This window comes from Corvus cornix, chromosome 2 (assembly GCF_000738735.6).
Source record: "Corvus cornix cornix isolate S_Up_H32 chromosome 2, ASM73873v5, whole genome shotgun sequence".
Classification (NCBI taxonomy): domain Eukaryota; kingdom Metazoa; phylum Chordata; class Aves; order Passeriformes; family Corvidae; genus Corvus; species Corvus cornix.
Genome location: NC_046333.1, coordinates 110,679,911 through 110,707,600, shown reverse-complemented (window position 1 = coordinate 110,707,600; position 27,690 = coordinate 110,679,911). Strand labels below are relative to the sequence as shown.

General features: G+C 37.6%; 1 protein-coding gene across 7 annotated transcripts in view; it reads right to left on the bottom strand.

Annotated features, from left to right (window-relative positions):
* Window positions 1–27,690, bottom strand: part of ASXL3 (ASXL transcriptional regulator 3) — a 127,914-nt gene that overhangs the window by 23,205 nt on the left and 77,019 nt on the right. For all 7 annotated transcript variants that reach the window (XM_039548250.1, XM_039548251.1, XM_039548248.1 and 4 more), the window contains 3 exons: window positions 23,512–23,629; window positions 22,471–22,590; window positions 17,828–17,991 (listed from right to left, as the gene is read on the bottom strand). In XM_039548250.1, the coding sequence (XP_039404184.1) occupies window positions 17,828–17,991; window positions 22,471–22,590; window positions 23,512–23,629 (402 nt within the window). The remainder of the gene's footprint in view (window positions 1–17,827; window positions 17,992–22,470; window positions 22,591–23,511; window positions 23,630–27,690) is intronic.

Here is a 27,690-nt window from a genome sequence, read left to right as displayed (position 1 = left end):
TAATGATACAGAAGGTGGAAAAACACTAATTAATTAGAGGAGAAGTTTACAATGATCTATTAAAACACATGAAAGAAACATTTCATGCTTAAACATTATAGAGGAATGTATGAAAGCAGACATCATTATCTAGACTTGGTACATATATGGATACCAATATTCAAAATGGAAGAAATAAAAAGTTGTGCAGCCCCAAACTTGCTTAGGGATTTGAGATCAAAGAAAACATTTGCTGGGAATGGAAAAGGAAGAACTTATTCAACCAGAAAAAGCTCAAAGAGAAAAAGATGAGGACAAAAATGCTAAAGAAACTCATAATGGCCAAAGAGATAAAGTGAATGAAACAGAAATTTTGATGATGTTATAGAAAGAATAAAGCCCTAAGCAGAAAGTGGGTACCACTATCCAAACTAAACTAACAAAAAGTTCAATCGTTTAGCCATTTTCAGTTCATTTAAAGATTTCTACACAGTGAAAAAGAGTTTGAACAAGTTGGAACAGACAAAACCCAAGTAATTTTACATCTAGTATTTTTGAAAGAGTCCATCAGAAACAACAAAACTAACAAAGATGTTTTATGCATTTTCTCAATATGCTATCATGCAAAATCAGGCTGACATATTTTATGCTCTGTTAAACTTTGAAGGACTAAGAGGTCATCCTTCTATAATGATAGCTAACAACCTCTACTGAAATCTTTTCTTTCTTCACTTGGAGAACGCATTTTCACCTGAGCCAACAAGTTAAAGGGGAAATTTTGAAGCCACAGAGTGTATTCACTTCTCTAAGCTCTGATGATAGAGACAGCACAATTAACCACTAGCTCTAAATTAGAATTTGGAGAAACATGCCAATAAAGCAGTTCTTAAATACACTGTTAATTTTTATGGTATTTAAAAAATGCTGTCCAACAGAGACAGTGTGTTAATGAGCTGGAACAACAAACATTTGTTGGAAAGTTTATGTTTTATTCTGTTGGGCTGTAAATTTCTGGTTTTTTTTGATTAAGCACAATGCTAGAATTATGTTTTCTAATTAATACTTTCATGCAGAATTCACAATGGCTTTTGAAAGTTCCTCTTTTTATTGAAAGCAAACAAAAAACCACCCAACCCCAAAACGTATCTGCTAAAACCCAGCATCTATTTGCATTACAAAGCAAATGTCAAACACTCTTATCAAAATGAACTGAGTAACCTTTCTAGAACAACTACTTCAATTATTTTCCTCCAAGTTTCACTGAAAATTCTCTTCTGAAAATAAGGCAGGGATTATTTTTTTAGCTCAACCTGAAGATGCACATTGGTGGTTTAGTAAGTAGACAGCAACTACTGCAACCATTACCCCTCAGTCCCATAGCATAGGTCTATACTGGTAGGTTATCTGATTTTGGCTAGAGTCTTGAAAGACAAGGAATTAGTCCATTTATTATTTCTATATCTCTTTCAAATGATTCAAAATTCTCCTAATGTATTTATAAAATTTCTAATGATCCACTGTACCCAGTTCTCGTGTAGTATAATGTATTTCTTACATGAAAGCTTATGTGTGAGTATCATGCCATTCAACAAGAATCATAGATGAGTTTGAGTTGGAAGGGACCTTTTAAAGGTCATCTGGTACAACCCCTCTGCAATGAGGAACACACTGAACTATCAGTGGGACACATTCATCATCAGGTATCTTAGAGCCTCACCCAAACTGACCTTGAAAGTTTCCAGGATGAGGCACCTACCACCTCCATGGGCAACCTGTTCCAGGAGGTTTTACCACCCTCTTCATAAAAAACATTCTTTGTTATATCCAATCTGAATCGACCCTCCTTCAGTTTACAACCACTACCCCTCAGTCCCATAGCAACAGGCCCTGCAAAGAAGTTTTTCCCCATCTTTTTTACAGGCTCAACCATCCCAATTCTCTTAGCCTTACAATAAAAATACCAAACAAAACCAAACCCAAACAAACAAAAATACAAATATAAAACCAATCAAAAAATCAGCAAGAGAAGTGAAGATTCATCCATATGAAGAGTCCAGTACCACTCATTTTTTATACTCTTTCTAAAAATTGCTACTAACTATTTTATCCTGGGGGAAGAAAAATCCTGTAATTCACATACTTTCCCAAAGGTATGTAAAAGAAATTATTTACAAAAGATGGAAGATATTAGAAGATACATTTTGAGGCTTTTGCATTAAAGCTTCCAAAATATTAAAAATGAAAAATTTAGCAGCATTTATAACACACACAGGAAACATTATGTTTTATTTATGTGTGTGGAGAGACACCACTGTTTTGTAACACGAATTTGTAAAAAATGCAGTGCTCTGGTGCTGGGCACCAGCATCCCCCTGACCTGTGATGCTTGTACAGTGCCAGTGGAGCATCTGAAGATGCAGCAACTTTAGTGACTGATATTCTGAAGGCAAACACTTCAGAGAGCTTTATGCTCAAGTATTGACTTGTTCTACATCATCTGAAATGAGGGAATGAGGACAACAGAGACCATGTGAAGAACCTCAGGAAGGTGTTGGTAGGTATGATACCTGCAAAACCTACCATTTTCACTGTTCATGATCTCCCTCCACCTTCACTCTAAGAATATTGCCAGACATGAGACTGAGTGGATCAGAAGCAACAAGGAAGCTGTAGGAATCATCACGGAACCTAGGGATCGGTTGATATTTTTATCAGCAGTGACAGACATATACTGGTAATGAACTTGTGGTTTAACAGGTGCTATGGCAGAACGGCGTTGTCATCTTCACCATGTGGTGATGCCCCAAGAAGGTTTAGAGATATGGCAATAGGTAAGCAGTGATTGAAAACAGCCCTTGTGGAGGAAAGGAATGTGCTCCATAGACAGACTTGATGATCTCGCCAAAATTTGAATGCTGCACTTATACACACGGCCCAATAGTACGGGCAAATCAAATTCAAGTAAGTCCTGTTCTGTGATCCACTGCCAAAATAAGTTTATTTATAAAAGGAGGGGTTAAAGAAGAGGATAATGTGATGGAAGTGGTACATTTATTTCAGTCTTTGATGGCTGAACACTAATGCAAGAACTGCAAACGGTACGTAGGAGGACTTGGAAGATTTAGCTGACAATTGACATTTTTGACTTAACTGGCAAAATGATGATCTGATAATTCATGACTGATAGTAATATAAAAGATTAAGGTTGTTTGTGATAAAAGAAGAAAAGAAAGAAATGATAACAGAATTTTAAAAATGTGTTTTAAGTAGGCATACTTTCATAAATGCAGAATTCGTTGGAAGAATCCCGAAGAACATGGTGCTAGTGAAAAAGGAGTTAAAAAAACTGTCACAGTTCTTTAAATAAACAATGCTGACCACATGGCATGCAAAGCCTCCTGCAAAGGAGTAATGGGGGTTGTACAATAAGACCACATTGTCTTAGTTAGGATCTCACTGTTGATCTCACAGCATGTAGGGAATGGAAACGAGGTCAACTTACTAAGCAGGAATACCACAGCAGAACATGGTATAATGGGCCAAAATTAGACACAGTTGGAAAGGGACACATCAAACTCCAGAAGAAATAATTCTGTAAGTACATTAAAGCAAGAAGATGATGAAAGAAAAAGCCCACTGTGCAACACTGGCAGAAAACTAGTTGAATACAGAGACAAAGCTAATGCTCATACTTCCTTTCTTTTGCATGAACCTTCACCACAAATCTACTGGGTTGAGGTGCTTAATACAATTAATACCTGCAACAAAAGGCAAAAAACTGACCTTGAACAAGCAAGGAGTGCAATAAATATTACTTAAATGCATTCAAATCATCTAGGCTTGATAGTCTAGCCTGTTAAATGTCCAGATATGAATCTGTTTCAGAATTGTTAAAAGATGGATTTTGAAGAAATGAAGAGTACAAATGCAAAATCATACATGCTAGTTATACATATATAGTACACAAGAGTCACCTGTGTCTAAAGAAGGGTGTAAGAAAAGCTAAGGACTTACAGACTTAGCCAGCTTCAGAAGTCTATGGCCTACACACAGGCCATTCTTTTTTGTGATAATGTAAGGTGTCCTAAGATACTGATATGGACATATTCTGGCCAGACACAACCCAGAATCTACATGGGACCTTTAACATTTTGAAGAAGTTAAGTCCTAGCCTCTCAGCTGACCCAAGAAACCTGTGTTTAAATACCTTGCTTCTTCCACCTGTCTTCATGCTCTGGAAAATACGTTCAGTGGTTAAAGCACAAGATAGAATCACAGGATCATTTGGGTGGAAAAGACCTTTAACACCATCGAGTCCAACCATTAACCCAGCACTGCCAAGCCCACCACTAACCCATGTAAGGTACCACAATACACACAACTGCCTGGAAATTAACCAGGAGCTGAGCAACAGCCAACACAGATTTGTCAAGAATAGGTCACATCAGATCAGTCTATTTTCCCTCTGACAGCATAAAAGAGATAGAAGTGAAGCAGCAGAAGTTGTATATCTTGATCGTAACAATGCAGTGTTGTTCAACATTTTCTTAAGCAAAGCCAGGAGATTTAAATTCTAATTAGGTTGCCAAAGAACTACTCAGGGAACAATTGTTTATTTATTATCAACTGGGAGTCTATATATTCAGAGGCACGATAAAAAGATGGAAGTAATTTGAAAATAGTATCAGTCAGAGGGCGAGTACACTGAAATGCACAACCTAAATTCAGAATTCTCTTGATGGTTTTGTGAATTACTTTGGAAACAACAGGGATAAGCAGGGCACTGCAATAGTGGCAAATGCAAAGTTTGACACTCTTGTATAATACGCAACTAGAGAAATACAAAATGAGGAAACGAAGTGGCTATGCAATGGTTCTGTAGGAAGGTACTTGTACTGATGGACTGTTCACAAACTGAATATAAATCAACCTTGCAATTGCAAAGAAGATGAGCACAACACAAACAGGAGTACTGTGTAAAAGCAGAGGAATGAGTTTTGCTCTCCTTGGTGTTATCACTTGAGTTGGAGTAATATATTCAATTCTGACTGATGTAACTCAGAACCCATACAAAATGCAAACAAGATAAATGAGGCTGAGAACAGATTTAACGTCCTAGATCTAAAAAGACTGCATTAATATGAGCTGTTTCTCAAGAAAAAGAAACAAGGACACAGCAATCTCCACACTACACGTAGATGCCAAAACGAACAAAGAGTAACAGTCAGAAATGCAGCAAGAGAGATTCAGATCAGACCCTGAGGAAAAAACTTTCTATCAGTGAAAACAATGAAGCACTAGATTTCTTTGGGAGAGGCTGTGAATTCTCCACCACTGAACAGCCAAAACCAGTTTTAGACAATATAAAGAAGAGCAGACACTGTTGATTTTGCCTTAGTGCAGAGAAGACAAGATAAATTGTCCTTTTTTGCCTTGTTTTCTACTTCAAGATGGTATATCAAATTGCCATCTATTACATCATAATTAAAAAGAAAACTAAAAGTGCTCCTGCGTATGTTTAATTTCTGACCAATTGCCAACATCCATTTTCAAAGAAAGGTGCTTAAGAGCCAGTCCTTGCAATCTGGCTTCCAGGCCTCTAACCTCTTAATGCCCTTCCAGTCGAGTCCCTCTATGCAGTCTAATATACCTGACCACAGCCCGTGATTCGTATCTGAAAGAGCTTTGGACAGAATGACCTTCAGAAACACTGTGATTTCATAAGATAATGGCTTAGCTTGCCTGCATGCAATTAAAACCTTAGATTACACTCAGTTTCTGGAACCCTCACTCTCAAACCCGTTGTATCTGCTACCAGTTATGCTTCATGATGGCTGGAAGGATCCTAATTAATGAACAACTTTTTTACTAGCAGTTGATAGCTTGAGGCACGTTAAAAGTCAAGGTAGATACTTTCTGCCTTGAGGCTGAGTGTGGCAACCCTGTGGAAGAGATTTCTCATTAAGCCCAATGAGAAAGAGACAGAAGAGACAGACATTCTCATTGGGAAATACTGAATGGCTGCAGACAGTAGTAGTATTATAAGGCCATATACTTTCTCCATACGAACGTTTTTCGTAATAAAATGGATGAGATACTAAAAAGTGGAACAGAACTTATTACTGTATGTGCTCCTTTAGGTCTCTGGACTGTTCATGTTCTGACTGACACATTCTTCAGAAACTAACAAGATCTGCTTGCACTTATGAAAGCCTGAATTCTCTACAATAATGCAAAACAATCATTATCCTGTTCAATACTTTGGCTAATGACCTGGGAACCAATTATGTCAAGGAGTTATCCACAGCTAGGGCTTCCCTTGTTAAAGAATAGATGACAATTATAAAACTTAACTTCTATCCATCAGCAAAATACTTTTAAGTGAGCTCGCATGTATTTCTAGTATGAAAATAATTAAGTTTCTCCATTTCCTATAGAATAGTGCTGACTGTTCAAGTATGCCATTACCTATCTAAAAGTCATTTTTCCACTTATATACTACTATTCAAAGAGATTGTGATAAATGGGACCAAACTAAAAGGATGCTCTAACAATTGGCAAGTCTATAAAAGAGAATGAGTGTGAATGCACTTGGATCAAAAGGAAAAGCAGTTGTAGTTGTTACAAAAAATCTGTAAGTTCTGTTAAACAATGGCTGCACTTCTGATGGTAGTGTTTCTGCTACACAACTCAATGCTAAGCAGAGATACTGTATTTTTCAGCATTTAATCATATCTGAGTGGTACCATATGGTAACAACATCAGATCAAAGCAGAGGTTGAGCTAACCCTTGATAATTGCAAGGAACAGATTATGCAGATAAAGCTTGTGAAAGACCACATAATAGCCAATTACTAGGAAAGCTGTCAAATAAAAGTTTTCTATTTAGTTTAGCTGGCATAAGACTGAGAAAGGGAATTTTAATGTCCATAAATATTTCAGACTGTTTGATCTAACTGTGGCTGCTACTCATATATATGCATCCACCATCTTCTATTTATATCAGTTAAACTGTGGCAGCAATCAATACTAACTTTTAGTATGCAAAAGACTTCCATGGGTTAGTTGTCTATTGTATGAAATACAGCAGTTGATTGTATTAAACTTGACGCTCTTCACTTTTAATTTTGTTCTGGTAGATTAAAGTAGACTCAAGTCCAGTAATTTTTCTTTAGACATTTTTATGGCTTGTGCATAAAAATTTTAGTGCCCTTCTCTGGATTATTTCCACAGCTTCTGAACCGAACTGGGCATGCTGAATACTGAAGATGATGACTTAATAGTATTTATTTAATGAAAGGGTATTTTCTTTAGTGCAGCCTCCCTGGTGGTGTTGTTGCTTAAAGGTTGACTGAACAGATGTTTCTGCTGAGCTGTCCATAATCATGACCATATTTTCAAATTTGATTTAGATTTTAGAAATGGAATAACCCACATAATTTCCAGCACAAAACGATGTATGCTTTCCTACACTAAATCAAAGAATGGTTTGGGTTGGAAGGGACCTTAAAAGACCATCTAATTCCAGCCCCCTGCCATGGCCTGAGACACCTTGCACTAGGCCAGGTTGCACAAAACCCCATCCACAGGAAGTACCTGTATGTGTGATAGATAACCTATCAGGTTAAGGCACAAGCCTTTCATTTATCTCAGACCTGGAAGAACCACATTGAAAGTAATAACATGTTTGTGTTATTGAACTATAATAACACACTTCAGATGGAAATAAAAATCAATTAGTTTTTAATATATCCAAGGATGGAGAACTCACAACCTGTCTAGGCAGCCTGTGCCCTCACTAATAAATGTTTTACTTTATGTCCATATGAAAGCTCCTGCCTTTTGGTTTGTACCTATTGCCTCTGGTTGTGTCACGTCCTTTTATACACATTGGTAAAACTGCCCCTGGCTCTTCTCTTATCTAGGCGAAGTCCTAGAACTGGACAAGGTACTCTAGGCGTGGCCTTACGAGCGTGGAGCTAGATGGGATGGTCTGTTAAACTCACATCACAATGGCATTCATGCCACTGCCTCTTTTCTCACCCCTAAAATCTGAACTAGACCCTAATCCACCCTATAGAAGAGGTCTGCACACATGGTGGTCCCCTTGAGGGCAACAACCACTCTCATTTTCTTCTCTGCCTGTCTTTTGTTTCAAGAGAAGCAAAAGCTTGTCAACAGTACTGATATACATAAAACAGAAAGGAAAGAGAAATGTGCAGAGAAAGGCACGGTGTAATACTGGAGAGAATCAAAAATAGGAGGGGAATGAATAGTTAAGGAGTCGGTAATTACCAAGTTTAATACAAAACACTGATGATTTCAGGTCTTGAGGACACAGATGGTAGGGATGTGGAAGAAGTAATGCAGCTGAAGACACAGAGTATTTAAAAAAGACAGGCCTTGCAAAAACCCACAGCCAAAATACTGCTTCTTTGCCTGAAGATAAGCAACACTCAGAGGCTCATCTCAAACAGAAAAATGCACACATTTACACAGTGCTATGACTGATGAAAAATCCATCCTTTCTTAAGTCAGTTACCATGTATTTAAAGCCAACAATGGCAGAGTTTCTGAACAGGAGGTTTATAAACAGGAATATAAGAAAAATACTCCTGACAAGATGTAATTATCAGGACCTTTTTGCTATTGTGACCACAAAATAGCCACACTAACACTGAGAAATACATGAATGGTAAGAGACACATCCAACACTATATACATATATAAATACAGCAGACAGCAATAGATGGTCTGACTCAAGAGCTGCTGCCAGAACAAAGTCAGCCATCACAACTTCAGGTCTGGGGAGGTGACATGGATAGATATCAAATCATCCTATGGCTCTCTCAGCAATTCTGATGTACCTCAGCTTGGGTGTTCATGTTCACTCTGTGTAAGCTCTCTTCCATGGGTCTCACCTTTTCACAGCAAAGGGTAACATGACCCAGAATATGGCTAGTTTTCCTCAGTTCTGATTATGAAGTTATCAATCCTTACCAGAAAAGCTCTTTGTCATTCCCACTTGATCATCGACATAAAATAAACAGTCTGCCTTCAAATACAAAATGAAGAGACAGATTTTGAAGACAGATGGTGAAAGTGATTCTGAGTATTACTTTAGTCCTATAAAAAATAACCAGATTAAACTTCGAAGTAAAACATCAAAGAATGAAAAAGAAAATATCTCCTACTACAGGAATAATTGCTTCAGACATGAGGAGAAAAGCAAGAAGCACCTTTTAGAGAAAGAAACAAAGACCTTTTCCATCTTCACTAAAGTGGGAAATATGCCGAGTAAGACTGAAGAATTGCAAACATATGTTTTCAAAATGAAATGTGACTTGTTAATTTAGACCTTGTCTAAATCAAGAAGACAAGTGGGATAGCTATATTCATTCCAATACACTGTAGTGTCAAAAAAGACAATAGAATCCAATCTGTTGGAGCTCAGATGCAAGAAATTAGATGAAGAATTTTAGGCAAGTAATAAATCTGGCAAAATGAAAAGATAAAGCATGTTTTAAAATGAAACAAAACCCAAGCAAAATAGAAAAAAACATGCAGCAAACAGTACCTTCTAACTGCATTCAAATTCTAGAAGTAACAATTAAAAGCTTTTTCTCTAATACATACTCCACATAATTAGTGAACCCCAGCATGTCAGAACACACAGCAAAAAGCAAGTATTTATTAAGGTACTAGAAAAGACACATAAGCCTGGGGGGAAAACAGGCAAAATAGAAAAACATACATGGATTGTGACCAAGACAAGCATGTATGGAACTTGTTTAAGGTAAGATGACTAGAGAAAGTTAAACAATATTAAATTATCCAAGAATGCTCATATTATGTGGAGAGTGCAGGAAAAGGGACATAAACAGCCAGGGTTTATTCACCTAGCTTTTAATTAAAATTATAGACTTATACCTTTGAGCCCAAGAAGCATAAGGTGAGGGGAAGTTACATGTAAGCATCTAAAATTAGTCAGTCATCTTTGATGAGTGTCAAAAATGAAAATCCTGCCTCCAATTCCTTTTTTCTAGGCATTAGAAAACACTGTCCTTCCATGCAAACAAATGGCTGCATGTCCTTAACACAAGACAGAATAAGCTAAATGAAATTTGAGTCTAAATAATTCAAAGAACAGTAATGTGAAATAATTAGGAAAAAAAGTCTCAACTTCTTTTTTCCCTTTTGTATTTAAGCCAAACAAATATATTGGAAAAGGGTAAGGGGAGGGAAAGGCGATGGGAGAAGCAGAAAGAGGGTGAGAGTAAGGGTGAAGAGGGGGAGAGACTGCTGCAGAAGCATGGATGGATCACTTCTGCTTGATCTTCCTTTTGCTGCAGAAGCATGGACGGATCACTTCCGCTCACTCTTCTTTTTGCTGCACCTGCATCCAACATCCTGTTTCCAGTCCCTGGCTGTCTTCAGATTCAGAACGGTAAGGAATGTTCTGTTCTCCATCTAATTCCAGTGCAGCCCTACAGTGGCAACACTGGAGGCCCTGCAGACCGACTCACATCACTTAATGTGATGTGCACTTTGCAAGGGAGGCACAGTTGGAACACTACACACTGCAGTACTGCAGTGCATCCTTCACAGCTCCATAACTTGGAACACGTCAGTCTCTTGCGCCCATATATGTTACCACTTATGTCCACACATTAGTTATACTCTCGTAACACAGCTCCTAGCACAGTGTTTTAAAAAGGCACTTATGTGAGGCACTTACTTTCCCACTGGAAGGGAGGTGCTTTATCAGTTCTCTTTCTAAAATACTAGTAATTCTGTCAAATGTAAATGGGGCTTGCATTGCATTCAAAGTCCTCTTTTTTTTTAAGCACTAACAGCTGTGCACCGTACTTTATAAAACTTGCTTGAAGGGAACAAGAGGGGAACTAAAAGCTTCACTAGTCTGCATCAGAAGAACAACCTTGAGTGAAGGGCCCCTCACACATCAGAAGGACTTAAGGGAAAGGATGCTGCAGAGACAGCTGTGGCTCTTGTATTTTTAGCTTTCACGGGGCACAGCACCATTGCTGTGTCCTACTAGATGTTCCAGCTGAGTTTAGCCTTGCTACAGACAAAAGCAAATGCAATAGTTCTGCTAACACCTCTGCAAAACTTGTTCTTAAAGATGAGATATATTTTAAGCGTGACAAGAGCTTGTAACTAGAGCTTTAGAAATCAAACAAGAACTTCCACAACATGGATGCGGCAAGGTGGAAAACACCGTGTCACACTTCTGAAACACAGTGACCAAGCCTGCAGAAACACAAAACCATGACACTTAATCAAAAATGTAAAGCTTCCTATTCAGATATGTAGACATACTGATACTAAGGAGGACCTCTAGGGATTACTGCAAACCAGCAAACAAGAATTCCATTACCACATCAATCAGAGCAGCCAGATTGCAATGCAATTGCAGTGAGCCTTTGTGGACTGCCTAGGGAAGCTAAAGAGTAGCTTTCCTGTAGCTAAAGACAACTGGGATTTTAAAGTAAAATGCTTCAGCTTTCAACTCAGTAAAGTGAAGCTGATGGTTGCTGTTAATACATGACTGTGAAATACACACATACGCCATCCATACAGGTGTGTTAGGTAAAATAATATTAACTTGCTCTTAAGGACAGAGGGTCAGTTACAAACAGTAACCTGTTTGAAAACCCTTGGCTAGCTCAGCTCGGGAATCAGACCCAGAATCTGATTGAAAAGGCAGCTTAAATCTTCGGAATGTCTATATATATCTAGTCTGCAAGATACCTGCATTAAAACTACCCTAATAAAGCTGTACAAATAAAGCACATTACAACGACACCATGCTGTCCACATCAACCAGTAAAACCGAAGAAAAAATGTCAGCTAAAGGGAGAAATGTGACATAAAATGACCTTCAATTACTGCACACACAAGGGTGCCAATTTAACAGCTTTTTAAATCTGCTTAGGTGCAGATGACATATGTTACATTTAACCTTCAATTGCAAATGTTCTCCTCTGAACTAAATGCTTTTGTCATAACCCTAAAACTATTTCAGTGTAAAACTCAAACATTTACAGGAACATAATAATAAATATTTGAAAGCTACTGATGATAGAGAATGGAAAAGGACACAGCTAAAGGGTTGTAGTATCAGCAAAAATGGCAGCTAAGCAAGATAAGGTAACCATTTAACTACCACTACACAATAATTCCATGGAAAGAAACATAAAATAAACCTGGAAGCAAATAATACACACAGCAGTAATTTCTGCAGTTGGTCTTTTTATAAAGGAAATTCTGCAAAATACCAATGGCAAGTATAATCCTCAAGCACTGATGAAGTTAATAAAACAAGCAGGGAGATGGTTACATTGCTACAAGAAAGAAACTGTGTAAATCAAGCTTTGCTTACTCTCTTCTGATATAAAATGAATATACAGCATGATACGTACTAAGTGTTCAGAATGTCAGATACCAGACTTCTCTTCTTGTCTTTTACAAAGAAAAGAATATTTTGCAATATTCATTACCCACTCTCCACCACAGAATTCCAGCTGATGTGCTTGGGAGTTGGAGTAATTTTGCACATCAAAAACAATTGTTACCTTTTGCTATCATTGCTCAAACTGTAGGAACAGATATTAAGCTGATTCATACTGCATGAAAACAAAGAGGTTTGCATTGGAGTTCTGTAGATAACCTCTCCCAGAATTACTTCTTATTATTTTAAACCAGAGTAAATCACTAACTGACATCACCCTGTGCCTTTTCTCAACACAAGGTGAGAAGGAATCTTTGCAAGGTGACAGAGTCAAACTGGAAGTGCCAGCACCAACCCAAATCAAACAGGCCAAGACAGAAACACAGAACCTGCACCAACCTTGAAATAAAAGGATACTGTGATGTTATTGCATAGCAATACTAGCACTGACCCAAGAGACAGGAATTATTTTGGGATTCACTGATTTAGAAATTAAAAGAAAGAGAATAAAGTGGGTTTTGACCCATTTTAGAATCCTTTGAATTGCGCATCATGTTTTTCCTTTTAGTAGAACTGACCTGCTACAAATGTGAAATATTCACAGGCCTTTCTGCAATACTACCTGACTTAGGTAATTCCTTAAGAATACTGAAGTTTTTAAGTAACTAACTTTAATATCTATAAACTGTACATAAAAGAAAATTGCTAAATTTCATTCATTAAACAAGTAAAGATGAGACAAGATATAGCTATTACTGGGATTTTTCTCTACTGTTTTAAATGCTCTTCCTGAATAGATTTGGTCTGATAAAATGGCACTGCTACCTAATACACACATCTGAGGAGGCTTTGCAGTGTTTTTCTAGGAAGAAATTCACATCCTGTGTGAAAGGGCAGGGCAGGTGCAAATCACAAGAGGCTAAAAAGAGTCCAATATTACCAGAAGAGAAAATGATAAACAAAATTAAATTCTCAAAGATCAGAAAGGTGTTAAGCAGTCATAGAGTCCGGAAAAAAAGATACTTTTTTTTTTTCCCAGAGCATTCAGGAAAGATCATTTTATTTAACTCTCTCAGGATTAGTAAAATCACTTCAGCTTTCTGCTACTCTTCAGGTAAGGCTGCACTTCTCTTCTTGGAAGCTAAGTAGGTGGGTGTGTTTCCCTTCCTTTTGCCCATACTCTGGTGTTAAGAGCAGAAATTTGACTTTCCAGAAGCACCAAAAAGGAAAGCTGGTGTAGACACAATATTGCCAACTGCCATTCCTTTTCAGCAACCTGTTGTACAGATCTGTTACTCATCCTTGCACAATATACATTGGTTAATTAAAATTTAAAGACTCACTGATGCCACACAGCAATCTACCTACAGAGAGAAACTTCCTGCTTTGAAGGTGAGTTTTACTGAGAGGTGGTCAAGAAAGCTTCTGTTACACGTAATTATCAGCTTGATGTATCAATGTCAGAGGCAGGTATTTGATGAAAAATCCATTGATGTTTAGCTGTAGAATGTTCTAATTAGAGCTGTAAAGAGAAACACTTTGCTGGAATTTGTGATAACTGAAATCTCTTGTGCAGACACTTTTCATATCGCTTCTACACCTGCATGTTTTCTACATCTCCAGCTCAGTCATATAGATCTCCCAGGGAATCACTCAACAGGCTTCTGTACCCGCTGAGCTTCAAGGATTTTGAGCCTTTGAATTCATACAGATTAACAAAGAGCTGAAAATCTGCATGTTCAAATTTCAGTCATGAGGTTCCCAGTATCCAGTGATGCAAGATTTTGGAGTAGTCTGCTAAACAGACAAGTCTGGGACATGGCTGCTTCTCAGGCACTGATTTCTTCTCTGTGGTGACCAGTGAAAGGACCTGAGGGAATGGCCTGAAGTCGTGCCAGGGGAGGTTTAGGTTGGATATTAGAAAAAAGGTTCTTCATCCAGAGGCTGTTTGGGCACTGGAGCCGGCTCCCCAGGGAAGAGCCTACAGCACCAGCCTGACAGAGTTCAAGAAGCATTTGGACAGAGCACATGGTGTGATTCTTGGGGCTGTCCTGTGCAGGGTGAGAAGCTTGACTGGATGATCCTCATGGGTCCCATCCAACTCAGGACATTCTATGTTTCTATCATTTGAACAATGTCTACATACTAATTCCCTCTGAACCCAAACCAAAACAAATAAAATCCTTGATAAAATGCATCTACCATAACTGCCAACTTGCTCCAATTTCTTTCATAGGCATTTTGAATACAGAAAATTACACAAGGCCTCATTGCTATTAAAATTTAAACTAATATACAAGCTGAAATCAATTTAAATTGTGAATATAACTCATGATATGGTTTATCTTTTACCAAGGAAAAAAAAAGGGCAATGATCCTATTCTTCCACTTTGTCAAAAATCTAGCTGGAGTAGGAAAAATGACAGCATGAACATCAGAAAAGTTGTTCTCAATTTCTTCCATTCTGGGACATCTTTCCTAAGGCTTTCTGTTCCATGGGCTCCAATAGCTCCCCAATAGCAACTAAAAAACTTGAAAACAAAAGAAAGATCAGAAAACTAATCCCAACAAGCTCCTAACTTGTCCCTGAACTCTTCTTGAACACACGAGACTAACCAAGGTTGGGACAGAAGTAATTTATTTACAATAAACACTTGCACACAAAAAAATAGAAAACCTCAACTCCCTTAACTAATGGTTTCTAAAAATGCTTATTCAAACTGACATATGCATGACAAGTTTTGGCTGAGTACGATTTAAGGAGGAGGAGTTATACCACCCAGAAAAATGGTGTTTATGACAGAAATGACAAAGAATCATTCATCACGGGATTTTTCTATGTGGAGCTGTAATAAAGCCTAAATGAGACTGCACTTCACTAGTAATTTATTTCACAGATCACTATATATACACAAATAGCATAACTCTATTACATTTTTATAGTGCCATTTATTACTGTACTTCACATACTATATCCACATGGCAACACAGAAATGCAGCTTTCTCTGGGGAAGACAACAGCAGCCAACTGCAGAGCAGCACACAGGGAGGAAACCCTTCTGAGCCAGAAGAACAGAAATAAGAATTCTCAGACGAATCAAGAAAAGCACGATATAAAACAACAAAACTGAACCCCCAGAGATGTGCAGCTAACTCAAAGAATAGTGTTGCGCCATTTTTGCTTGCCTGATAACCCCATTTGATTTAGAAAGTAGAAATAAGAGGAAAACTGAATACCCTTGCCTTGTTCAGTCAGAGTGACCAACAACAGAGACTCCCACCAGAGCTCCCTGGCTGAAATTCTCTCTCCTTTTACTTGATCCTTGAGCACTACACTGGCATTTTCCACTTGCCATGGGAAGGAAAAGAACATCAGCTCAATTGCTTTCATCAGTCTGTATCTGGGATGCCACACTTTAGGCATAGCCAAGGATGTATTCTCAAGACATCAAGAAAAGAGATGCATTTCTTTCTCTGCTATGACTTCTGCAAAGTGAAGGTTCAGGGCTATTCCACTCTCCACCAGAAAACAATTTTCAAACTATCACACTTAGAGGCCAAACATTTCCATTACACTTCCAGAGATGACTGGTGACTCCTGCCTTCCAAATGCAGGTGAAAACCTGGTATGCTACACAAATCCACAGAATGCTGTGAGAAGATGACAGATGGAAGGACACCTGCAAATGTCTCATCACAATGTTTGCTTGTGAAGTAACAGTGTCCAATTATGTAGTGTTGGGCCTCTGAAATAACGTATTGTATGCATTATTTGAATGCCTTTTGAAATAAAAGTTAAAAAAATGCATTGCTTTTAACTAGTGAGGCATGTTTAAATTCAACAAATATTCTCTTGATTTTCTTGCCAAAAAACTCTGCTGTAAGAACACTGATAAGAAGGTAAGTGGCTTGTCAGCTGTAGATACTCCATTGTTAAAAATAATTTTTAATGTAAAAAACTTCTAAATAAAGACCCCATACTTGAAATGTAATTTATGAACATTGGGTCTTTGATACTTGGAGAGAAAACATGATTTTACCTAGTACATTTTTTTTAATCTCTTCTATGAATTAACTGGAAAGAGAACAAAAAAATCCAAACTATCAGGAAAATGTGTGCTGGGCACTAAGCAAAATCTGTTTGACAGCAGGGAAAAAAGTTTTCTTAAAACTTGTCAATATTGACTTTGACTGCATTGTGGGAGCTTGAGAATAAGTACATTTATACTGTTTGTCCTATGGATCTTGTTTTGATGTTCCTTATCAAGCATTCTGTTATTAAATGCATAATTACCATCCACAACATATAGTATCTAATTTGATAAGAGGCTGAGTAAATGTACATCAGTACAATTGTTCTTTCTCTTTTTGTGTCATATTGCATTTCTTCTCCCTGCTTTAGTGGTAGACTAACTACTTACAGTTTAAGAAATGAAACTTGCAATACTGAAATGAAATATTTATTTAAGATGCAAGTTTTAATTAGTCATTTAAATTATCTGCATTCTCAAGTTATTACATTAAAAGAGGGATACTGACCATCTGCAAAAAATATAATGCCCTATTTGGGTAGGTTAATGAGTCTGAATTAAGTGTATGAGTATTCATCATTGAAAATGGTAAGACTGTTTGAATCCCTAAGTGAGGCAAGTGAGCAAATGAAATTGGTTTGCACTCTCTCTTCTGTTTTAACTACTAGACATGCTGGAAAGCCTTTTTTATCACTCTAAGAAACCCTGCAATCTTACCACCAAATGCAGGAAGGAACAGACATTGTAGGAAAGATCATGAAACTGAAATTTTATTTCCAGCCTGTTACTCTCCAAATCATTTTCCTCAACAGATCTGAGCACAAAGCCTTAAGCTCCGGAGAAGATATTCCTTACAAAAGTGTGAATGAGTGGACTCAGTGCACTGGAGCTGAGAAAGCATCCATAAGCTTGTGTGAAAGGTGAAGGGCAGGAGAACAAACTAACAGAACTAATATTGACCTGGACATTGCTGGTAGAGCACCAAGGATGACCACAGGTGAAAAGAGACCCAAAATAAAGCAAGGCTTGAGAATGAGAAGTTTATCTTCAACACCATAGGTAGAAAAGCTAATTAAGTGATTTGGCAAGTTTGAAAGATTTGCTGCCCAGTTTCCATTTAGACAAATCAGGGAGCTGCACAGTTTTCAGGAAGCAAAGAAGCAGGAGCTGGTTTTAATAGATAAAACTTCACAGTCATTCTACGTCTAACAGTTTTACCTAAGAAAGAACTGAATTTTTCTCCTTACTCTGTCCTGGAACAATTCCTAGTCAGTCAAATCAGCCTACACAAACACACTGTAAAAAAGTCTTATTAAAAAAAGAAATATTGTACGATGCTACTTACCTGCCTGTCTACTTCTGGAAGCAAAAGCAGGAGGTATTGTTGAAAATGCTGAGGTAAAGAAGCAAAGGTGTGTTTATTTATTAAAGCCCTCAGGTTAGTGTTCACTAGAATAGATCCCGGAGTTTCTATGTCAATATCCTCAGCTTTGGTCCATTTCAAATGTCCTGGAGTAAATAAACAGAAATAACTTTAAACATAAATAAAGGAAGAGAGTAGGAACAAGACTTCTTTTTAAGTTTTTAGCTTTTATTGTATAATACAGTAAGCACTAGAGAAATGGTACTCTGAGAAGGGTAACACAGCCTTTTCTAGGTGTTATTCTAGGTGTCACAGCTTTTATATTCCCTGCATTTGTCTCTTGACCTCTTACAGGATCCATGTTCCACTCAACATCACAGCTGACATATTCTTACTTTCAGCTCGAGACCAACTCAAATGAGCAGCCGCAGAAAATAATCCTGTCATGTCACCACCAATAATTATATAAGCACCTACTTTCAAGCAAAAGGCTACTTGATGAGGCTGATGTGAATCAATCATTATGGTCAGCTTCTCTGTTATCATCAGCAGCGCCCTATGGCCTGCACAACTTGTCCCATTGCACCTGATAAAACTACCTCTGTGAATAGAGAATGATCAAAGAGATGAGAATATTTAATATGTTAATGTCTGAAAGCATGCATTTTTCAGAATTCTCCTAAGAACTGATGATCTAAAATGATCAACACACAGAAGGCAGCAGCAGGAGTTATGAGATTAAAAAACAGAGTATGCGAGGGACAGTACAAACCCAGGAGTAAGATAAAGACCCAGCAGAGGGAAAGGGAAATACACATATGGCTCATGCACAGTGCTACAGAACAATGTCTTCTTACTTTACCCAGTGGACAGAAGGACTATCAGCTTAAATTCTTGCACAGTAAGAAGTATATCTGTTAAGATACTGGGAAAAGAAAGCTTTCACCCACCAAGAACAAGGAGACACTGGATTAGATCCATAGGGAGGTATTACAGTCTCCATCAGTGGAAACCTTGTAAGAATATGTCAGACAAATACCTGTCAGTAATGACAGATGCATATCTGATTTTGACCTATGACTGATGAGCAAATTAGATGACCACTGGAGATCCTGTGTGGTCTGATTTTGTTGGTATTTCAAGGATAATATTTAGAAGATACCTTTTAAAAGCTTCTTAAAGAGCTACCTGCTTCAAGGTATATATACTGCTACAATCCTTTTTTCCTCTAAGTTTTAATATATCCAAGTCCAGGTGATGTGGCTGGAAAAACTCAAGAGCTTCTAAACGCCGCCCCCCCCCCCCCCCCGCCCCGAAACTTTTTCAGGTTTCAGTCCGTGGTACTTTCAAATATTTCAAAGATGGTATAAGAGGGATCTGATCTATGTAAAACACACACTCCATCAGAATCTCTAAAAAAGTGATTTAAAGATTATTCTGCTGCTATGAGCAATGATGGCATTTGGCATTTACATAGGACCTCTCAGCAACAATCACAACTGACATGTTAAGAATAAATTATGCTTTAAAAATGAGAAAATTTGGGCATACTGATTATTAGGAATGTCTCAAATGCTACAAGCTACTTAACAGTAACATTAATAGCAGGAATGCAATTATGCTTGAGATTTCTTAGAGGACCTGTGGTGGTCTCTTCCCTGAAAGTCTGTAACCACAAAATATACATATGCAAGAAAATGCAGATTGGTAAATTCTAAAAGCTCCACTTCAGTCACAGCCTCCTGCAAACATTCTTGTAATTTTATTTTATTTTTCAGCAGACAATAGTACCTGAATGAGATGAGGACTACTTTGCACTCAGCACAGGATAACCTTTTCCAACACATATTTCCAACATACTTTTTTTCAGTACAGCAAAGACTCCATTACCAACAAATGAATGCCCTGTTATACAGGACAATTGCATGGAAAAAGTGCCCATTTTCATGAATGCATCACAATAAACTATCTGCACCATCTGTTCCACCCACTAAATATAAATGTAGAAAGAACACAGTCCCTGAGCATAACACAAGTTGTATGATGTATTGAATTTTAATGCTTGTATGTATATTCTCTTCTTTAATCAATACAAAATACATATCCCCCTCTTCTAAGTGACTCCAAAATAGAGTAACATTTTCCCCAGCTAGCACTTCATATCCTATGGGAAGGCATATACACAGAGATAATCCAAACTCAAATAAGATACATGACTGCAAAATCAGTAACATCCTTCAGTGGCAGATATTCTCAGAGCGTGAAAAGCCCAAGAAAAAAAGACAAACCTAAATTTTCTGATTTATTTGACCTGCTATCACTTACAGAATACTATGGAGGTTTTATCAACTTCTGGAAGAAATGTGTGTATTAATTCTAGGCCAGTAGAAAACTGTGGATCCCCACCACACTCCTATTTAAAAAAAATAATCCTCAAAATCTGTTCAGAAGAACAACAAATTTTCTCTCCTGCACCCTTCCTATGGCTAATTTAGGATCTGTACAGCAGGTCCCAAGTTTGTAATAAGATTTAGTGAAGTATTTGGGAGCAGCATGGAAGCATGACACTACTGCATCACTAATCAGAGCTCTGAGAGGAGTTTATGACAAAACATGTGCCAATGTTTTCTACGTTGTTTTCCACAGAGAAAGGCATTTTGAATCCTTACATAGTTCAGAGGTATCACTGTCCAGATCAGAAATAGGAGCTGTAAGACAAGAGAGAAATTCAGGCTTGCAGCCTTGTAAAATATGAGAACAGTCTCCAACATAGAGAATTAACTGTAAGGAGATGGGAGCACCATGGTTCTACATCAAGGTATAAAAATGAAAACAGAAAAAGGACAGAAATCACACAGTTGGAAGAATCTGTTAACTAAAAGGGAAGAAAAGTCATATTTAATCAGAGCTCAGAAAGTCTATCAAACACAACATGTACTGAATGTTGGGCAGATCAGCAGAGTTTCAGACAATGAAACAGTATCTGGAGCTGAATTGTGCACTATACAGGACTCTGGACCCATTCTCAAAGCTGCTCTACAACTGCACTTTTAGCATCCCAAGAAATGTTGTGTCATGAGAGAAACATTTCAGCAAGTACAAGAACAGAAACGCTTAAACCTTATACGAAGTTCCCTGCATTCCATGTGTGGTGTCCAAAAAGGCCAGAGAATTTATTTTCCAAAATCCACCAAGAAAACCCCTAATGAATTCATTTGATATCATTAGCCAACAGCTGATGTAGTATCTGAAGATGGGGAGGAATGTATACTTGAAATGATGTATCTCAGTCTTAAATGTAGAGAAAAATTACAGGAAATCATCTAACATTGAACATAACTTTGCACAGCAAAAGCTGTTATCCTGAAGGAGTATTGTCTATTTAGAATAATGCTGTTGGATCAACACAGAGAAGTATCTGTCCATATGGGACTGACTGATAATCTGCAGAAAGATCATGTATGAAACCAAAGTACACTTTCATGGGAGGCTGTGATACAATAAGGCTTGTAGGTTACATTTCCAGGAACTGGCAATACCATACTGAACAAATCACCCATGGCATTTAGGAAGCGAAGTGCCTTGGAGCTAATTTACAGGATCATTATGTATTAAAATAGGACAAGGATGGATGACTAATAAAGAAGAACAATCTTATCCCCACAAAGACAGACAGAAAATAACTTTTAGGATTTAGCCAAGACAAAAAGCTTGTTGGTTATCTTTTCCAACATGGCCACATTGCAAAATACTTCTCTAAATGATTCAGCACTCGGCTGAATGCAAAAAGTACTCGGTAAAGATAAAGAAACAGTTATGTCATTATTTGACTTTACTTAAGCAGAGACAAGAGTCTTAGTGAACACTATATTTTGTGCTCCCTAGGGAACTTTTCCAATTAAATTTCATGCAGGGCAGGAAAATCTGCCTATCACATGGAGATTGAGAATTTACTCTTAGCATCTCTTCAGAGAAAATTCTTTGTTAATTACAGGACATGATCCATGAACCTTGCTAAAAAACCCACAGAAAATAAAACCAGAACTGTATCTACCACCTCAAGAGATGTAGCTTCAAAATAATTACAGATCCAATGAAGAAATAAATCAGCCAAAGAAGGAGAACCAACCAAAAATTTTATGCCAAATCTCTATATGACATGCAATAATGCAAATGAAGAAAAGAGAAGGTTATCTCCTAACAGGGCAAGGATGTAAGCAAATATGCTACTAACTCTGGGAATAAATGCACATTAGATGGCAAGCAAATTCACCACAAAGAAAGAATTTCTGTTACACCCTGCCTCCATCCCCCAAAAACTCATTATGTAACAATCAGATTCTACAAAAACTCATTATGTAACAATCAGATTCTAATTGCTAAATCACCTCTCTGCCTGCAGTTGCTTGGCTCTGTCAAACTTTCAAAAGCGACTACAGACAATCATTCTGAGGAGGAAAAAAAAATTGACCATGGATTTTCCAGGTAGACAGAAAGATCTCTTCTTGAGAGAGGGTCAGCTGCTGAGTTTGAAAAAGGGACAAGTAAACAGAAAAATAAAACTTTTCAAGAGAACACAGAGATTATAAAAATATAAGTAAGATATTTATTTTACTCCTACTCACCTAAACCAGATTTTTTTAACCTCTTTAAGTGCTGGCTTGTCTGCTTTCCAGTTGGAGACTTTTGCCCATGTTTCATCTCTTTATCAGAACCATCTGCTTCACCATTTTTAGATTCAGATCCTTTGAAAAAAATAAAATCCCTCAAATGTGATGCTTTTGCACTTTTACTAACAATCCCCTCAGCACCCCCTACACCGTAAACAAAACAAAAATAGGATTTTAAAAAAATTGACATCTTCTTGCTGAAAGGCAATATACTTTTCTGGTCACAATACAATTCCTACTCATCAGAAGAATTGGAAGTAAAAGCTCAATAAATCAATTAAGTGCTGAAAACTAAAGTTTACTGAACCCGTAGTCAATAAAAATGTTCACTGATCTAATAAAAAAAACATAGTTCTATAATGCCCAAGAGGTATTTTAAAAAATATTTTAACCTCAAGTTATGGGGCAGTAAAGCAATCTACGGCTGAAAAAAGATCATTTCTTTGTGAAGAAACATTTAAAGAAAAGATGTATTTGGAAATACAATTGTCAATTTGTGTTAGACATAGACACAAAAATCTCTTAAAATGAAGCAACTTAACCACCAGAGCTAAAGGTCAAGGTTATGCTGCAGTGATAAGCACGGTATAAGAAGAAGAAAAGCTAACAAAAGGATTTGAGTATTGCAACGCCGAACTGAGACACAAATTCACATTCACAGAGAAGCTTGCCTTCCCCCCCCTCCTCTTTTTATGGCATTGAATACCAGCATGTGGTCCTCCATTAGAGCTCCAGAGCCAAACAAAATGTTACTTTGCATTCCTTTAAAGCTGCTGATATTACCAATTGTCATTCTACTGTGTGCCTTCAATTCTTTATTAACGAAAAATCTCCATCCTTGAGACACGAGACTTGATAAGGAAATAAAGATGTTAAACAAAGCCACCCAGTGGAAATATTATTTCAGCAATTCCAAATTCTGTATGCTACACAGCTGATTCAGAAGAAGGCTCTGTGACTAGAGCTGATCTTGCAGACGGTCCTTTAGCTATTTACCTGAAGGTGAATCCGACTGCTCATCGGACACCTTTAATGGTGTCAAAACAACACGAGGAACAGTCTTGTTTACCATCATTGAGACTCCATTTCTTCTTTTCTGCTGTTGTCTTAAAGCCTACAAAAACGATAACAAAACATAAAGCTGTAGCAAAAAATAATGCTTGTAAGTGAATTACACATGACATTTCTCTACCATTAAACTGAAACCCTTAAAATAAGCATAATTTACACAGCTACTGACTTGCCAGACTTCACACTCGTCCTCTTTATGTCATTTTCTTTTAAAATATAAATTCAGGCTTTTTTCCCTCTTTTTAATAGAGAAAGAAGATGCACCTTAGATCATTTTCCAATCCAGTTTTGACAACAAAGAAGCACGTAACTGTTTCCTCTACCTTAACAGCACAACGTGATAACCCCTGAAATGTGAAACTAAGACTTCCAAGAAAAAAAAAAAAGTAAAACCAAAATGTTTCAAAACCAGAATAAAAATATATATGTCTGCACATCTCTCGCAGGTGCATCCTCTCCAGTATACTGCTCAGTCAATCAAGTTAACACAGAGTGTCATCAGTATGTACAGCATGTAAGGACTACAGTATTGATGCACTCACTCAGCCGTGAGTAGTGCTGCACAAAATCACTGAACATGGCAGGAATCATTTATTTTCGTGAAGGGAATCAGTCCTAATCTTGGAAACCTTGCAGCATTTGGCTTCTGTCTGTTTGACTTTGGGCATTAACCTTCAGAACACGAACATGATGGTGTTCTGGCAAATCTGGGGAAAAATGATACACGAATAAATCTCTACAAATGGTAGTGCTTTGTGTTTCATAAATGTATCAAATACAGGGCTGGTAGTGTAATATAAAATATCTACAGACTAGAAATAGCAAATACCCACCAGACTGTTTTATATGGAAAATGATACCTCATTCAAAAGGTCTTAAAACATACAAATATGAACACCTGCCAATTAATGCATCTGCAAGCATTAAAATTCTGGAATTAATCAGAATGGGATGGGCTTAATACAGATCTCTCCTAGCCTCCTGGCTATTTTTCTCCATTCTTACTGTCCACTCTATTTTTACAATTGTGATTTGTGTTAGGAACTTTGGGGATTTATTAAAGTAATATCATATGAACAAGGAACATATTTGATATGAATTATCCCTATAGGTTTATGAGCATGAATGACTGATACCCTATAAGGTTTAAGTCTGTAACTTTAATGGATTGTAATACCTTTCCAAATTGTTCACATAGCTAAATAATAGAAGGAAAAAAAAACCCTGAGAAGAAAGAAATCGATATCGGTCTATTCCTCTAAATAACACTCTACACAGTATAAAATACACCAGGCCACATAGAAGCTATTTCATGGATTAACCCATTTTATTGTACTTCTTAAAAGACACGTAAGCACTGTGCAATAAAAAGCAAATTAGAACACTTGAAACCAAACAAAGGAAGCTGGTCAGATCTGCACTGAACCAAAGAAGCAGAAGAAAGCCATAAAGAACAATCTATACTTCAAACATTTTTGAGACAGAAAATTCATACTGCTAATGAGCAAGCACAGCCAGACCTGTGGACAGAAAATTCTAAAGTGCTAACATTTCTCAAAAATTCCTCAAAATTCCAAAAATGACCCTACAAACCTAAGTGTCAAACTAGGGGATCCTTAATTAACAGTAATACCATGGAGACAGTGGGAAACAGTTCACTAAAAATTAACAGAAAAGACAGGCAATGTCTGCACTAACAACACACCAATATAACACAACCCAAACTTTGTATCATGGTGCGCCACAGCCTGATTTGCCAGATGCCATCCTCAAGCCATCCTCCCTAGACAAACAGTTAGAGCCCAAACAATGCTCCATGCTCTCCTCCTGCCTCCTCCTGACTTTCCAAGACAATTTCCACCTCTGCCAAGGGTACACAACCTTGCTGCCAGCATTCATATGGAAATACCATCTTAATGATTTATACAGCCACTGTGGCAAAGGGAGATTCTTTGTCAAGCCTTCTAGTTGATTTTCAATCCTTAGACTGAGCTCCCATGAAGGAGAGAAAGGAACCAGCAGTGTATCCACCACCAGTGACAGGCACGCAATGTTCATACACCTCAGGTGACACACGTGCTGCTGGAGCGAGGGCAGTACCCAATCTTTGTCAGGTGCACCACTTACCTTCTTTTCTGTTACTGGAAGGCCCCTTGTGGCCCTTAAGGACACATTTATGCAACCGATTTGGCATTTCCAAGAAGCACAGGCCAACTCATGCTCATGAAGCACTAATGCAAGGCACCCCCTGGACAGTTAGATGAGGAAATACAGCTGGGAGCAGACAAAGCCACCAGAACTATTTACTTTGAGGCATAGCACACTTCTTGAGCTACAGGCTAAGCACCTCTATATGTGAGGGTCAAGCACAAACCTTAAAGACACCATTTCCTTTTGATGCACATTTGTTTTTCAGGGTTTCTTTTTCCTCTAACACCCATTGATTCACTGCCAGTCCCTTCCCCAGCTCCTCCAGCTTCACAGCACAAGGAACCGATCACCAAACAGGGCCCAAGTTAAGTCTGAGAATCAAGCTGACAGTAAAGCCACACGCACCTGAAGGAAAGGCTGTAGAAACCTCCCCCCCTGCCAAATCCCCCACCCCAAACCCAACCCCGCCATGTGGATATTAAAATCTAAGTAAAACTTTTAACATAAAGTGAATGAATTACCAATGAATCACCCTGTGTACAAAGAATAGGCACATAACCTTCCTCATGCCTCTCTGTCTTTTCATTTGTCAAATGAAAGACATGAGGCAGGGGAGGAGGGCACAAAGATATCAAGTAAATAATCTAACATATGATTTCCAGAGCAAAGAGATGGCTGAGATTCTGCACAGACATTCTTGTGATATGCCTGGCTAATCTCAACAATTTTGTGTTAAATTCTCCTTCGATTTTGAAGCTGCAGGGTCTGAAATTTTGGATAGACAAATCTTTGCAAGACAACACTAGGAGCAACCCATTGGTGGGAGAAACTGCTGATTGACACCCAGATCCAAGGGAAGCCAAATACTAGAAGGAGTTAAGTATAAATGAAGGACAATCTCTGTAGTCTCTGCTGAGGACAAATATATAACTTCTCTACACCTAGCCTGAGGGATATTAATTTTAGAATACAAGACTACTGTAGGATAAGACAAGAATCTTGTAACCCAAGATTAATTCTACTTAGCTGGGAAGTCAATGAGATTACTCCAAGTGAAACATGCACCAAATGCCTGCTATACTGAGCTTTTAGTGCACCAAGCTAATTTAGTGCTTTCCTAGTCACCACAACCAAATAAATCAAATTTATAACTAGCACTGAAGAAAATGAGAAATGTTGTAACTTATTCCACGGAAAAATGGTTCCAGATATCACTGCAGATATGGAAACAGTAACTAACACATACTAACTACATTGTCATCCTTTACCGACACAGCCTTTTGCATCTCATCCATATTTAGAGATATATAACCTCCTAGCTGGACTTCCTGCAGAACTGCAAGAAACAGATGATGATTTTACCAAATGGTAAGGTGTCATTTTCACTATGGAAAATTAGAGAAAAACACATGTAGTGCATATGATAGCTTACATAAAGAATATTTTTCTTTAATGAGGCTATGTTTACATTTTAAATGCATTCAATCAATTCATGCTAAATGCCTGAGTTAAAAAAGCTGCAAGTTTTAAATACCTAGAACTGATCACTGTTGATGTATTCTGTAAGACATTACTACCATCCTGTTTGTACATCAAATAAATCAAAAGAAGGAAAGGAAATGAAAGTTCATGTAATATACAAGTTAAAACATTAAAGGGTCTCTTAAAATTACCACCAAAATATAATACTTACATCCAGCCTTTCACAAGCAGATTTGCAAAGGACATCTGTGAATCTCTTGCACATAATGAATATGGAGAATTCCCAATATTCCCATTCATAAAAATGAACCTGTGACCATCTGTTGAATAACACTGCCATGGTCATTATACAGTGCTTGGCATAATTATTTGGTTTAATGAAGTTATTTTTATTGCCAAAATTTTTAAGTAAACTATCAATCCATTTTCATCCAAAGAACTCAAAATAAAATAAAAAGATGATAATTAAGA